Source organism: Megascapheus bottae, chromosome 19 (genome assembly GCF_031878675.1).
Source record: "Megascapheus bottae isolate mThoBot1 chromosome 19, mThoBot2.hap1, whole genome shotgun sequence".
Classification (NCBI taxonomy): domain Eukaryota; kingdom Metazoa; phylum Chordata; class Mammalia; order Rodentia; family Geomyidae; genus Megascapheus; species Megascapheus bottae.
Window position 1 is genome coordinate 3,892,482 of NC_143527.1, and position 14,337 is coordinate 3,906,818.

At 41.2% G+C, this 14,337-nt stretch overlaps 1 protein-coding gene across 1 annotated transcript in view; it reads left to right on the plus strand.

Annotated features, from left to right (window-relative positions):
* Positions 1-14,084, plus strand: part of Neto1 (neuropilin and tolloid like 1) — a 98,531-nt gene extending 84,447 nt beyond the window's left edge. Inside the window, exons 8-10 of the mRNA XM_090353549.1 lie at positions 8,474-8,587; positions 11,846-12,404; positions 13,998-14,084. Coding sequence (XP_090209675.1) covers positions 8,474-8,587; positions 11,846-12,404; positions 13,998-14,058 — 734 coding nt within the window. The 3' untranslated portion in view covers positions 14,059-14,084. The remainder of the gene's footprint in view (positions 1-8,473; positions 8,588-11,845; positions 12,405-13,997) is intronic.
* Positions 14,085-14,337: the final 253 nt, after the last annotated feature.

The window sequence follows — 14,337 nt, forward strand, 5'->3', positions numbered from 1 at the left end:
ATCAATTATGAGAGTCTAGACTATAAGCTGATGTGTCACCACTGTGAAATGATGTGTTTCTCAAAGACTAGAAATACTTTATTAATATGAGAAGTATTTACTTATGTATGTCATAGAGCAACATAAATACCAGATGGCATAGATTAAAATATCAACAGTACACAAACCAAACTGAGAAAATAACTGATGATATGCCATATTTTGGCATAAAACAGAATAATACATGATACGGATAAAAAATATCACTCTTGGTGAAATAGGTACTAATATAAAAATTCATAGTGTGCATAAACAGGGAAAATGAACTTGAGAACAAATGGCAAGACAAAAATACAAAGTAAATATTTTTTTCTTCGCAAGCATAAGAAGTGACAGTAAACAAAAAAAAGATGACAGTAAGAAAAGATTGATATTTGGTTTGGGAACTGAAGTAAATCAAATGAATAATTTACAAAAGAAGTAAATGTCCAGGGAGAGGCCAGCTTGGTGAAGTGAAGCATTTTAGATAGGAAAGTGAGTTTTAGCTCTCAGGAAAGTAGGAAGCTGGGCAGTGCCGTAATCTTAGGATCCCAGTTCTAAGCTATTCTAGGCAGAAATATTCCTAAGATCTCATCTCCAATTGACTAGCAAAAAGCCAGAAGCAAATGTGTGGCAGCTCTGAGGGCCAGGGGAAGGTAGGGGTGGTGGAAACAGAAAGAGAAAGGTTGGGGATCCTCAATTCAAGATCCTTTACCACCCATGGTGCGGGGGGACAAAAACCTAAAATGGAAGACAGAGTTGAGGCTTCAGTTTTTTTAATCTTAACAGTCTCACTTCTAGAAATACATATTTGTAATAGATATGTTTAAAGTAATGGAGGCAAAATGGAAAATTGCTAGCTTAAAGAACTAGTTAAGTGGTTGTAGGAACATACATATATTCTTTACATATTGACATGGATGACATGACTCATTTGCTTTTGCCTGAGATACACAATGTGAACCATAATGGTACATCTAAACACGTCTTTGTTTCTAATTTTTGATGAATAAGTATTCTGCTGTTTAAAGAACTTATTCTTCTGACTTACCATTTTTTGTTGTTAAAAGAAACAAATGCAAGGTGGGGATATTTCATAAAGATGTATCTGTAATTTTGGCAAATATTGATGCATTGGGAATTTTATTTTAAAAATTTTAAACATTTGCAGAAATAGACTCACAAATTAGCCATTTGTAAAAATGAGTATTTTACTGTTTAAACAGATGATTTAGTTGAATGATGAATACTTGCCAATGTATATGCAGCATCACTTTCTTAATTGCATTGCCTGGACTACAGTGCTCAATCTCTTTTCCAGAAAATGGGAGACACTGAAAGAAGGCAGGGAAAGTTTGCAATGTTTCTATCTGTTAATGAGGGAACAGCCAGTACAAGACATCCAATATTATATCTATCTGATAGAGAAATTACATTTTGGAATTTTGTTACCTAATACTTTTTATGCTCAAGTACAATTTCACTATGCAGGAAAGGGAAAATATGCAAAATGTTGTTATCTTCCAGGATAACCCTGGCTTTCTTTTCCCTCTCTTTTCTCTGTTCTTTCCTACCCTATTTCCTCTCTCCATCTCTTTCTTTTAAAAATGTTATTCATGGCTGAGAGTTTGACCTAGTAGTAGAGCACATGCCTAGCATGCACAAAGACTGGGGTTCGATTCCTCGAAAAAAAGCTGGAAGTGGTGCTATGGCTCAAGTAGTAGAGCACTAGCCTTGAGGAAAACCCAAGGACAATGCTCAGGCCCTGAGTTCAGTTACTGGGACTTGCAAAAAATGTTATTCACTTAACAATTGTGTATCTTTATAAGTTTTCTCCTGTCCTCCCTCCCTCCCTCCCTCCCTCCTTGCCCTCCCTCCTTCCTTCGTTCCTTCGTTCCTTCTTCCCTTTAAAAAAAGAGAGTTGTCCAAAGGTATTTCAATTCAATATGTCAGTTTCTAAATACAATGCATCTTGATCCAAATAACTTCTCAGTATTCTATTTATATTTGTACATTTTTCTTTATTATTACTACCGTTGGGTTTCAACCCAACATAGTGGTTCATAATACTGCCTTTCTTTCTTCTTTTCAGACTTTTCCCCAATTGCACTTGTACCATGAGGAAAAACCTTGAGCTAGTCATGAGGTTTCATGTGCATAGGCGCATAGCTTATTGAAATAGTTAAGTTGATATAATACTTCAAGTTAAATTGCTCCATTTATAAAGCAACATAATTGTCCTAATTTGAATAAATTCTGTATCTACTCATATCCTAACAGCAAATAGTGTGAAAAGTTTTAGAGCAGTGATGCCTTTGGCAAAGTATTGCTCTGAAAGGGACCCATGGCCGTGAAGCTATAAGTCTTGGCAGGATGCTTGGGGATAATGTGTATCAAGTCATTCTGATTCTGATTTTGCAGCAACTGTAGCTTGACAGCTGTTACCAAAATTATGTGCTATACAGTGAGAGCTATTATCTTGAGCCATTAGGATCTGAAGAAGAATCAGAAACTTGAGGCAATGGGATGTGTTCACGGTTGGCATTCATCTTTATTTACTTGAAGTTTGCTTTCTGGCAAACTTGGCATGTTCCACAGTGAGGCCAAATATTGTACCTTTAGAAGAATAATGTGTGTAAACTAACCAACTGTCACAGACTTACATAAATCAGTCATAGAAACAAACCCAGACCACATGTCCAGTGCCTAAAAATAACCAGCTTTCAGAAGCAATATGGCATTGTTTGTTATGATTTTAATGTCTATTGGTATGTGATGCAAAGCCATTGGGCAGTTGAGTCCAGGCAGATATAATGATAGCACAACATAGATAGTACATTACTGGACTGAAAAGAAAATAAATACTTTATGGTGAGGTTGACACCATATAAGAAGAAGAAAATTGTCTCTAATAATAGAATATAGTTTTCAGATGAAAATGCTTTTCTCTTTCTGTATCTATTATCATTTAGAGCAGTGTGAATTGGAAATCTTGGCCCCACATTGGAGAAGTATCTGCTATTCATATGTGAGATTCACTTGAAATTTTGTGAGCACACTCCCTTATATTCGAACAAAGATGATTACGATAGGCTTCTCTTTGATGATGTTGAGAGGGTTTTTTTTGACTGATAACGTAGTCACATTGGAACAGAAAGTTTTAGAGACAATCATTGATTTTTCCAAACAAATATGAAGATGATAAAGGACAGGAAGATAAAATGTAAAAAAAATCTATTCTTGGCCTCTATTTGGTCATCATTTTTCAAGTAGGATGTCATTTCTTCTAATTGCATATTCTCAGGGCCATATTAACTCAAAATGAGGTGGTAGAGAAGATTTTCCATTTATTTTGGGAAAAAAGTATTTCTTGTGCACAGCTCAGTATATGTGCAGTCCTGCGGATTGAACTAAGGGTATAGGCTCTGTCCTGAGCCTCTGTGCTCAAAGTTAGGACTACCACTTGAGCCATAGCTCCTGTTTTGGTGTTTTGTTAGTTGGAGAAAAGAATCTCATGGACTTTCCAATCTGGGCACTGACATCCCCAGATCTCAACCTCCTGAGTAGCAGGGATTGTGGTGGTAAGACACTGGCACCCAGCTATATTTTACATTTGTACTTTAGCCTTCCTTTTAACTGTCATTAGAATATCATAACCACAATGACAGGAAGCACCAAGCTATACATTTTAAATCCAGTCTGTGTAACTGAGGGTAAGAATAGGAAGGGGAAATGGAGAGGGAAGAAAGAGATGACATTGACTGAGAATCATTGTACTCAAAACCTGGCTGTATAATGGTAGCCACTCTGTACACCTATGTAGTGTTAATTAATTTTTTTTCTTAAATCCAGCTTCTCAAATGAAAAAAAGAAATCTTCTGTTGGTTATTTATCCAGGGAAAGGGTCAAATCCTAAAAATAAAAACCAAGCCCAAAATGAGCCACACGGGTACTTGTGGGGAAGACAGGGGGGTGGGTGAGCCACATCAGAGCCAGAAGAGATGGTTCCCAGCACCTGGGAATCCTTGCCTACGGAGAGGACTGTGGAGTGGGATGGATTTGGAGGGTTCGCCTCATTTCTGCTTTCTGACCTCCACACTTCTGGTGGCAGCAGCCAGTGCACGCAGTCTCTCTGTGGACCCCATGAAATAACGGTTTGCCCGCTGGTGCCTAGGGAAGAAAGGCACTGAGCTGTTGAAGGCTGCTCCTCTGTTGGGCAAACCCAATCCTAGTATTCTCTAATACCACAGTTCCCCGTGCAGAGGCTAGGTGGGAATTTGAATGTTCATGGAAAGTTGAGTTATCAGAAAAATGGTTTGGGGGGGGGAGGATGAGCCCAAGTCAAAGGCCTGGGGTCAGCACCCAGCAGAGGCCACCCAGGAAACAGAGAAGGGAAGGTGGAGAGAACTGTGATGACAGAACTGGACCGGAGCCAACAGAAGAATTACCGCAGACACCTACCTTGAAGGAAAGAGCACTAGCGTGTCCTGCCGTGCAGTCCCAGGTCGTGACTTAACGATGTGTGGATGTGTGTTTCATTTACTCCTGAAGATCAGAAAGGCGGATCAAAGGTAAACCCTAGAAGTAAAGGAGGAAGAGGCAAACAAAGCCCGAGTCATTTCCGCTCTTGTCAGGTCCCTGTGCCTTTCAAAGCAGTGGTTGAGGACCTGATGAAGAATTGTCATTGCAAAGCGGAGGTAGGAGGTGCACAGGAGTGAGTAGGGCCCCGTCAGGGAGGGGCTCTTAGGTCCTGGGGTGGGGAGGCTGTTCCTTTATTAGCAGATGAGGAGCTGAGGGGAAATGGGAGAAGGCTCCGATCCTAGGAGTTAACAGAAGAGAACCAGGGGAGCCAGCAGCAAAGGCAGTGTGTGTTAGGAATGCTGGCAGGCGGAGGCCAGGCTGAGTTACTGATGTCCCAAGAACATACTATCCAACCTCTCCCTTCTGGTACAGGCTGTGGTTCCTGTGGTGAGGGCCTCCAGCTGGAATGTACATACCCACAAACCCAAGTGTTGGGCCTAGCTGTGTTTCAGGGAGAAGATTGAATGGACTTCTGGTTGTTGTTGTTGTTTCTTTTTTTTAATAGAAAGATCCCCCTAGAATGAACAGTAGTTTCTGCAGATCTAAAATAGCTATTAAGAAATTAAAATCTCATTATTAGAGAATCAAAACTGACCCTGCAAAGCACAGTTAATCCATAGTCGCTTTGATATAATGATACCAAGGCTTGTGACTTTCAGACTTCCTTTTGTCCTCTCCTCTGTAAATGAAATACACTCAAAATTATCTTGTTGTCTCCTACTAATTAATGTGTTTAAAAAGTTGGTGAAATGTAGGTACAGAGTTTAATAAACACATTATCAAACCTTAATGTGTTTCCATGAAAGCTGATAGACGCCTGCCCCCTTCTGGTCAGCATGAGAACAACAGTATTCAAAAACAAAAGTTCAGTGAGGCAGCATCCAGGAAAATAGATTTTACATTCACTATTTTAAATATGACAAAATAAAGGTATACAAAATTTATCACTTGGTTAAAAACTGTGAAGTATAAAATTGAATGTTTTGTTTAATGCTTGTTTTTCTTTTCATGAAAATTTATATTCTCTAATTAAGCTTCATTTTGAATCAAAATTTGCATCTTAAATTCCCCAAATATTCTATACTACCTTAAGGATGGAGATTTTTTTATCCTTACAATGATATTTTTCATCTCTAGGGTAATATTTTCCAGGCTTATGGTTGTTTTACCTTGTCTACAAGATGTTACATAAGTAGAATTAAACTTATTTGAATTAAAGTATGTAGACAGGTTGGGAGGGGAGGGGAGTTGCCACACAGTATCTCTAAGCTTTTCATTCTGCACAAAATGCAGAGAGTTTCAGGACGCAAAGAACATAACTTCCTGCCTCGAAGAGCACTGGGGATTTTGCTAGCCTTGTCTGTGCTGGGCACGTACAGGTGTCCCCTGGGTCCCAGGCAAAGCTGTAAGGAGGCTGGCTCGATTTGGGAGGCAGTGTGTCATTTCGTTCTCCAGAAAGAGGAAAATGAGTGTATCTGATGGCCTGGTGCATATTTAAATTTATGAGTGAAATGATCATACATACAATAACAGAATACAGTAGTAGTGTCTCTAGGACAAAATTTCTTCTGTCCATGTGTGACATGTTGTAGGTCTGTGTTTAGCCACAAAAGTGTGCTTGATTTCACTGAGGTATTATGTGTGTGTGTGTGTGTGTGTGTGTGTGTGTGTGTGTTTCTAGTGCTTGCCACTTGTCTAAATATTCTCAAGAATCAACTAACATAGAGGAGAAAAGTTTGGAAGCATAACCTAGGCTAAAATATTAGTATGCACCTATGCATATTGTTTTAATAATGAGAAGTGAACATCATGGATCAAATTTATTGGCATTCCTGCATTACTTGTTGTGTTCATATAATCCACTAATAAGCAATAGTCTGAGGGCTCATAATTACTAAACAGCAGAACCAAAATCACACTATGGGATTTCACGCCAAGTTCCTGTTATATGTTTAAAATTACGAAATATGATGTAAAAATCAATGTTAATAGATTCTTTAATAAAAAATAAAGGAATTACTTACAAAAATAAAAAATTAATACTGACAAATGTACTGAATAAAAATACATGGTGTCTAGTTCAAGTTATGATCCTGATAACTAATAAATAAACTTTAATCATGAAAACAATTTTTAAATAAGCCATGCTATTTAGTAATGACCATTTCTGAAACATCATGGGTGGTCAAGAAATATCTGTGCCTTTTTAAAACATTCCTCTCTTGATGGATAAATACATTTTCACATCTACAACCATTCATTAAGTACTGTTTTTCATCAAAGCATTTTGCAGTAGTGCAGTCTATTTACTGCAAACTCCTTGATACTCTGTGCACAAAGTTGACAATATTCATTATCTGCTTAACCAACCATGTCCGTTTTGCCAAAGCCATTATGGCTGGCTACAGAAGTTCAAATTTAGTTCCATACTGAACGGCAGATTTTCACGATAATAGGTCATTAAATTTTACATCATAATAGTTTGCTCTGAACAAATCGATAAGTCAATGAAGTGTCAAGTGTGACACTTTTCCAAATGACTTATCTCAAATTATCTGTATATTTTCAAACTGACTTCATGTTGTTTTACTGCCTAACAAAACACTTGAGAACATGACCAGAGAAGAAGCCACTGTTTTTATCAGCTGGGGGAAGGACCGTGCTGGTTGAGTGAGCTCTGCCTTTGTGTAGTTTAGATGGTCAGGGTTTCCCTTCTCCGTGTCCAAACTGGGTTCCTTGAAGAGTGTCACATGCACTCAGTTTCATATGGAAAGTACTGCTCTGAACATTTCTAATAACAGCAGAGGCAGTACACCACTGTCCTCAAATATTCACGGCATATGGTTACACAAAATGAAATATCATTGTGACAGCAGGTTTTGGCGATATTGATCCTTTAATAATCATACTTGATGGATGAATCAGCATGATTATTTTATAATATACATTTTTCTAGGGTGCCCATATGTAAAAAGGATTTCACAGCTATTACTAAAGTACCTAAATACCCCAAATTACATTTTGTGAGTTCTGTGCTGTGATTAAGGTGATAAAAAAAACAGAAATCAGCTTTAAAACATTTCTGTAAACTGCAATCCACAATAGTTCATTGGGCAAATGATATATATAGTTATTGCTATTCTGAAGAAACGAATGGCATTTTCCTGATAAAGAAATCTTATTTGCTGTGCCGTGTTTACTGTAAACACAGTCTCATCTAGCTAGATTTTGTGACCTTGTGCAGGTCCTTCAGTTTTTATCTCCCAGTAACGTATAGGTGATGTAACTTGTCATCTAGTCATTATGTATGCTTACTGCATGGTAGAAAACACACGTAAACAAAGTCATCAAATCACTGCAAATATGCTAAATTTCTGTGACATAATACATATTTTCTTAGGCTATCTAGGGCTAATTTTCCATTTGTTTTGGATTTCCATGGTGCGTGTGTGCGTGTGTGTGTGTGAGAGAGAGATTGCATGAGGTTGTAAGGGTCTTTTATGTGTTTTATTTCCAGCTCTATTTGGCATTCATTCTTCAGAATTATTCCAGTGTTCCCATTCAGTGTTTTGATACACACAGAGGAACAAAATGTGTCCTCCTTGTTGCATGTATAACTGCGGGGTTCGTTTCCATCAGCACATGCGTTTTTTTGTGCCATGAACATCACAACTGAAAAACAAAATGCAGCCCCTGTTCAGCTAAGGAGCCGGTGGGTTCTCACCCCTGACCCCCACCCGGCAAGCCACCCCTGGGGACAGTCCCGGGGCTCTCTGTCCAACTCAGTGGCCAATGCTCCTTTGGATCTTGGTGCCTGGGGAATGGCTTCCTGCCGAGCCTGAGACACAGTTTTGTCTGTTGTTCTGGATTTCAGCTCCTTGCGAAGGCAACACCTTCTTCTGTCACAGCAACATGTGCATCAACAACACGCTGGTGTGCAACGGGCTCCAGAACTGTGTGTATCCGTGGGATGAAAACCACTGTAAAGGTAATGACCCGCCTGCCCTTGACCTGTGCACAGTCCCCTGTGGTGCAGGGAAAGCCCTGGGCCCTGGGGTCCCTGCGCCTGGATCCCCCCCGCTCAAACACGTTCCCTCGCCCAACCTCACTCACCAGCAGGCTCTGGACTCGAGTGACCTGTGGGTGTCATGAGAACCCGGGCATGTGGCCGTGGGCCAGGTTGCTCTTAGGACCAGCCCAGGGCTGCAGGTCTCACTCCAGCAAATGTCCACTTGGGCAACACAGTAGGGGTGGAAGCAATTGGCAGGAGGTTGTGCTTTCTAGTGGTTCTGCTCTTCAATGCTGGTTCCTCTTTCCCATGGAAAAGAGCTCCAGCGCCTCTCAGCCCCTCCAGTTGAAGCTCCAAGTTCACTTTGAGAGCTTCCTTGCTTTGATTCTGCTGTACGTAATTAAGTTCCAAGTAGGACATGGACTGGTGTTCAGTATTAAATGGTCTGGACAGGCACCGAAGGGACAGGGACACAGTTCTTCTCTGCTTGCCGTGCGGGATTCTGTGGCAGAATGCCTTCTGTGGAGAGAAGCATGAGAAGAGCAGCGGACAGTTTACCAGGCAGGAGATGGAGGTCACTTTCTCTGCCGTCTTCTCGTGAGGGTTGGACACACCACTTCTGGTGATGGCCCCTGGTCACTTTTCACTCACTGAGGCTCGTGACAACGTTCAGCGTGGGGTGCAGGGTGCTAGAAGGACGCTCTTGTGCGCTGAACGCGTGTGCATTTCCCCACACTGGCAGAGGGTCAGAGCACAGGGCTCTTTCAGCTCTAGCTACTTCTTTGTAATTTCTCAAATCTTTTATACCTTACTGCAAAGAGGATGTTACACTTTCAAATACCTTATTTGCATTTCTACTTCCCCCCTTGCATGCACAGAATTTCTTTAGCAGGGTTCTTTACACTTGGTTGCCAGCTCCGTGTTTATAATCAGTCTCTCTTCCTGATGGACTCACTCTTTTATCATCCTAAGATGACACACTTTGGTAAAACCCATGTTCCTATAGTGTTTCATTGGAAATTAGCCACTCAGATCTCAATATTGAAAACGGCATCCTGTTCCTGCCGTCTTTCTGTGCTTCCGATAGAAAAATCTTTTTTTTTTAGAAAAATCTTTGTAGACAGTGTAGACTTAGAATGTATTTCTTATCTAGTCTAATAACCATCTAGCTGTTTATTCATATTTAATACTGTTATTGATCGAGCTGAGCTTATAAATCCACCATTATCCTTACGTTTCATTTTTTTTCTTGTCATCTTTTATTACATCTTGCAATGGATGAATATATTCTACTCTAGCATCTTTATTTTTCAGTGTTTTTTTTCCCATGCTTTGGCTTGCTTCAAGGCTCACAACAACCTGTATTTCTCAGGATATATTTTATGTTTATACTGAGTTCTAGAGAGAGATTGAAATATCATTCTTACATACCTGTATTCTCTCTTATATTTTTATTCTTTTATTTATTTTTGCCAGTCCTGGGGCTTGAATTCAGGGCCTGGGCACTGCCCTTGAGCACCTTTTGCTCAAAACTAGCACTCTACCACTTCAGCCACACACACCACCACTTCCAGATTTGTCTCTGTGTGTGGTACCAAGGAAGGAAATCCAGGGCTTTGTGCATGCTGAGCAAACATTCTACCACTAGGCCAAACTCCCAACCTCTATTTTCTTATTCTATCTCAATATTATACCTTTATGGGGTAACACCTTCATTTTAAAGATGTTGAGAGATACTTGCCATTTTTGGTTATACAGCTATTTTTATGAGATTTCTGGTTCCCTTTGCCTTGGTGAGTTAGCATTGCCCCCTGTTCTTGTCTCTCTCCATGAAACCCAGCTCCCATGAACCTCACTTATATTACACCCATGCATTGCATTTCTGTAAGCTACACCCCAACAGTCAATTATGTAATATAATACTTTCAAAAATAAGTGAAGAATGAAGATGAAATTTGCATCTTACTATCACATTTACTTACACTTGCGTTCATTGGCAGTAGTTATTTTGCTTAAAATCTTTTATTTTATTTTTTTTGTACAGAGATGTAACCATCTCAGGCTTCTTACAGGGCTTCTTTCCATGTTTTATTAAAGATGACCTTCTAGCATTGGCTTCTTCACTTTTGTTTATTGGACTGTGCCATCATTTCCATTTCAAGCCTTGTTTCTCTTGATATTGGAGTTTTTGACCCAGATGTATTTGTTGTTGGGTGATGATTTCTGTTTTAAGGGATTTGGGCTGTGGGACCTGCAGGGACTTCCTGTTTCACTGGGTATTGTGTTGTGGCCCTATGGGTTTTCTTGTTGGGTTGCATTTTCTTACAAGTTTGAAGAGGTTGTCTTCTGACTCTATGGACACTACATCAGCTGCTTATCTGACAAGGATTGTTTTATCTAGAGTTGATTTTGAGATCTTCATCTGCTTTCTGATACTAGGCATGTTTTTTTCTGTTCTTCTTTAGACAGAATGCCTGTTCTCCTTCTGCATCTGTAGAAGGCATCTGTGTAGTTGTCTTTGGGCTGGCTGCAGAGCACTTAGGAGCAGAGGGGAGCCAGTCTGTCCATCAAGGAATCTAACAGCTATTCTCATCTAACTACACCACTGCTACATCCTCACATGACATTTACCAGAGTTCCACCAGACTTGGTTAACTCTCCTCAGTAATTTTGTTTTTGCCATTTTTGGCAACTTAATTTGGGAAAGCATCCATGCAACCCCTCAACCCCCATTCCAGAATGACCCTGTTCAAGTCAGATTCAGGATGTGGTTGGTACAATAACATTCTACGCTGTTATGTCAACCTGAAACACACTGCCCCAGCACTGTTACCGAACTGGGCATGAGTAGAGCATGACATATTCCCGTCCTTATAACTGAGAGAAGCAAGTAATGTACCACTTACAAAATGGCCAGTTTATTCCCATCTGTCATGTTTTTTATCTTATATATGCATGTACCCCTACATGTGTTTATGCAATCACACTGTACATGCACATATACTTATTTATGGTGGGGGTTCTGGGCAATAGGATAACTTAACAAAGAGAAGACACGGGGCCCTTGGGAAAAAGGAGCACTTTCAACGATTCCTCTATGTGCCCGTAAGCCCGCGAGGCTTCTGTGCCGCGCCTAGTTAGAGTTTTGTGCATACTTTGTGACCATGATATTAACGCGTGGTGGGTTGTTTCTCGTTCTGTTCTGTCTGTCTGTCGTCTCCACTCTCCTGCCTGCAGAGAAGAGGAAAACCAGCCTGCTGGACCAGCTCACCAACACCAGTGGGACTGTCATTGGCGTGACTTCCTGCATTGTGATCATCCTTATTATCATTTCTGTCATTGTCCAGATCAAACAGCCTCGTAAAAAATACGTCCAAAGGAAGTCAGACTTTGAGCAGACCGCTTTCCAGGAGGTGTTTGAGCCTCCGCACTATGAGCTCTGCACCCTCAGAGGGACGGGAGCCACGGCAGACTTTGCCGAGGGAGCCGATGACTTTGAACATTACCATCAGCTGCGGAGGTCGTCTTCCAAATGCATTCACGACCATCACTGTGGATCCCAGCTGTCCAGTGCGAAGGGCAGCCGCAGCAACCTCAGCACCAGAGACGCGGCCATCCTGGCAGAGATGCCCGCCCAGCCCGCCAAGCCGCTCCTCCCGCCCGGGACCCGGAGGAACATCCTGGTCATGAAACACAGCTACTCCCAGGACCCCACGGACGCCTGCGACGTGGACGAGCTCGACGAGGTGCCCACCACCAGCCACAGGCTGTCCCGACACGACAAAGCCGTCCAGCGGTCAGTATCCTCCCTGTGTCTGAGAGCAGTTGTCACTTAAACACTCAAAGCTCTGCACAGCATGGACTGCTACCTTTTGCTTTCCCTCCTTCTCCTCTTCTCCTCTCCTCCTCCTCCTCCTCCTCCTCCTCGTGCTCCTCCTTCTCCTTTCCTTCTCCTCTCCTCCTCCTCCTGTCCTCCTCCTCCTCCTCCGGTTCTTCTCCTCCTCCTCCTGTTCTACTCCTCCTCCTCCTTTCCTTCTCCTCTCCTCCTCCTCCTGTTCTCCTCCTCCTCCTCTTCTTCTCCTCCTCCTCCTGTTCTCCTCCTCCTCCTGTTCTTCTTCTCCCCCTCCTCCTTTTCTACTCCTCCTTCTCCTCCTTTTCTACTCCTCCTCCTTTTCTATTCCTCCTCCTCCTCCTCCTCCTGTTCTCCTCCTCCTGTTCTCCTCCTCCTGTTCTCCTCCTGTTCTCCTCCTCCTGTTCTCCTCCTCCTGTTCTCCTCCTCCTCCTCCTGTTCTCCTCCTCCTCCTCCTGTTCTCCTCCTCCTCCTCCTGTTCTCCTCCTCCTCCTCCTGTTCTCCTCCTCCTCCTCTTCCTCCTCCTCCTCTCCTCCTCCTCCTCTCCTCCTCCTCCACGTCTCCTCCTCTTCCTCCCTTTCCTCCTCCTCCTCCTCCTCCTCCTCCTCCTCCTCCTCCTCCTCCTCCTTCTCCTCCTCCTCCTCCTCCTCCTCCTTTCCCCTGCCCTCAGTGTGATGGTTGAACTCTTTGTCACAACTTCTTTTCCCTCTTTTCCCATTTCCAAAGCACTCCTTATTCTTCTGGAACAATCCCACACGCCTGCACATGATACGTGAAGAGAAACTTCACGCATACCAATGAAACTTGGTTTTCATCTCTGCTCATATAGTTAATCTTTCAAAAAATGCTGGCAATTTATACTGTAGGTGACATGGCCAGCTAGCTCACTTCCACATGGCCACAGTGACTCCATCATCCATGTTTACATATGTTAAGATTGGAAACAACTGCCTTCTCCAGATGGCTATCTTAGTTTGTTGAGAAATTTTAAGGCAGAAATAACAGATTTATGCAATGTATCACATCCAGTTTATGCCTGAAAATGAAAATAATTACCTTCCACATACCACATAATTGCATATAATAGTATGGTATACTAAAAGCCTGCATATTTATATATAAATACAGGTAATATTGTAGAAGGACACATTTCATTTTCTTATTATTTTAAAACACATTTTATTTATGTTTATTTTTCCATACATATGAAATAATTTATGTTATGTTATCAGCCATAAAATGAGTAAAATTTTGGCACTGAGAAGTTAAATTACAAAATTATTTATACTATGTTTGGCATGCTTGCTTCTATTACATTTGCTTTATGAATTAACCGGATTATTTGCCAGGCATTCTCAAAACCCACAGTATCTTGGTTGTATTGATTGTGCATGTAGTTTTGAGCAATATTTGAAAATTGCGATCATTACAAGCAACTATTTATGAATTTCAGTGTGAATACTTTTAAGTAAGCGTGTTTATGTCTGTGTGTACTTTGTGCAAATACGATTTGCTGAATGATTAGCTGTCACCTTCCAGGTTCTGCCTCATTGGGTCTCTAAGCAAACATGAATCCGAATACAACACCACTAGGGTCTAAAAGCAAGGTAAGCGAATACCTCGGCTCCTCCCCCCTCTATGTCCTCCATTCTGTATGGTTCCCTTGCGGTTGTCTTCTAGTTTCACAGGGCCTGAGGGATGTTTCATTATTTATTGTGATATGTGTGCATTGTACTTCATAACTAAACATGTGCTATATCCAGTGATGATGAGGACTGGTTTTAGAAGAAATTTGTGTTCTTACCATCCAGCATTGTTCTTTAATGTCATTTAAACGTATGCTGACTTCATAAGCTGAGTGTAGCATATTTGAAAATAA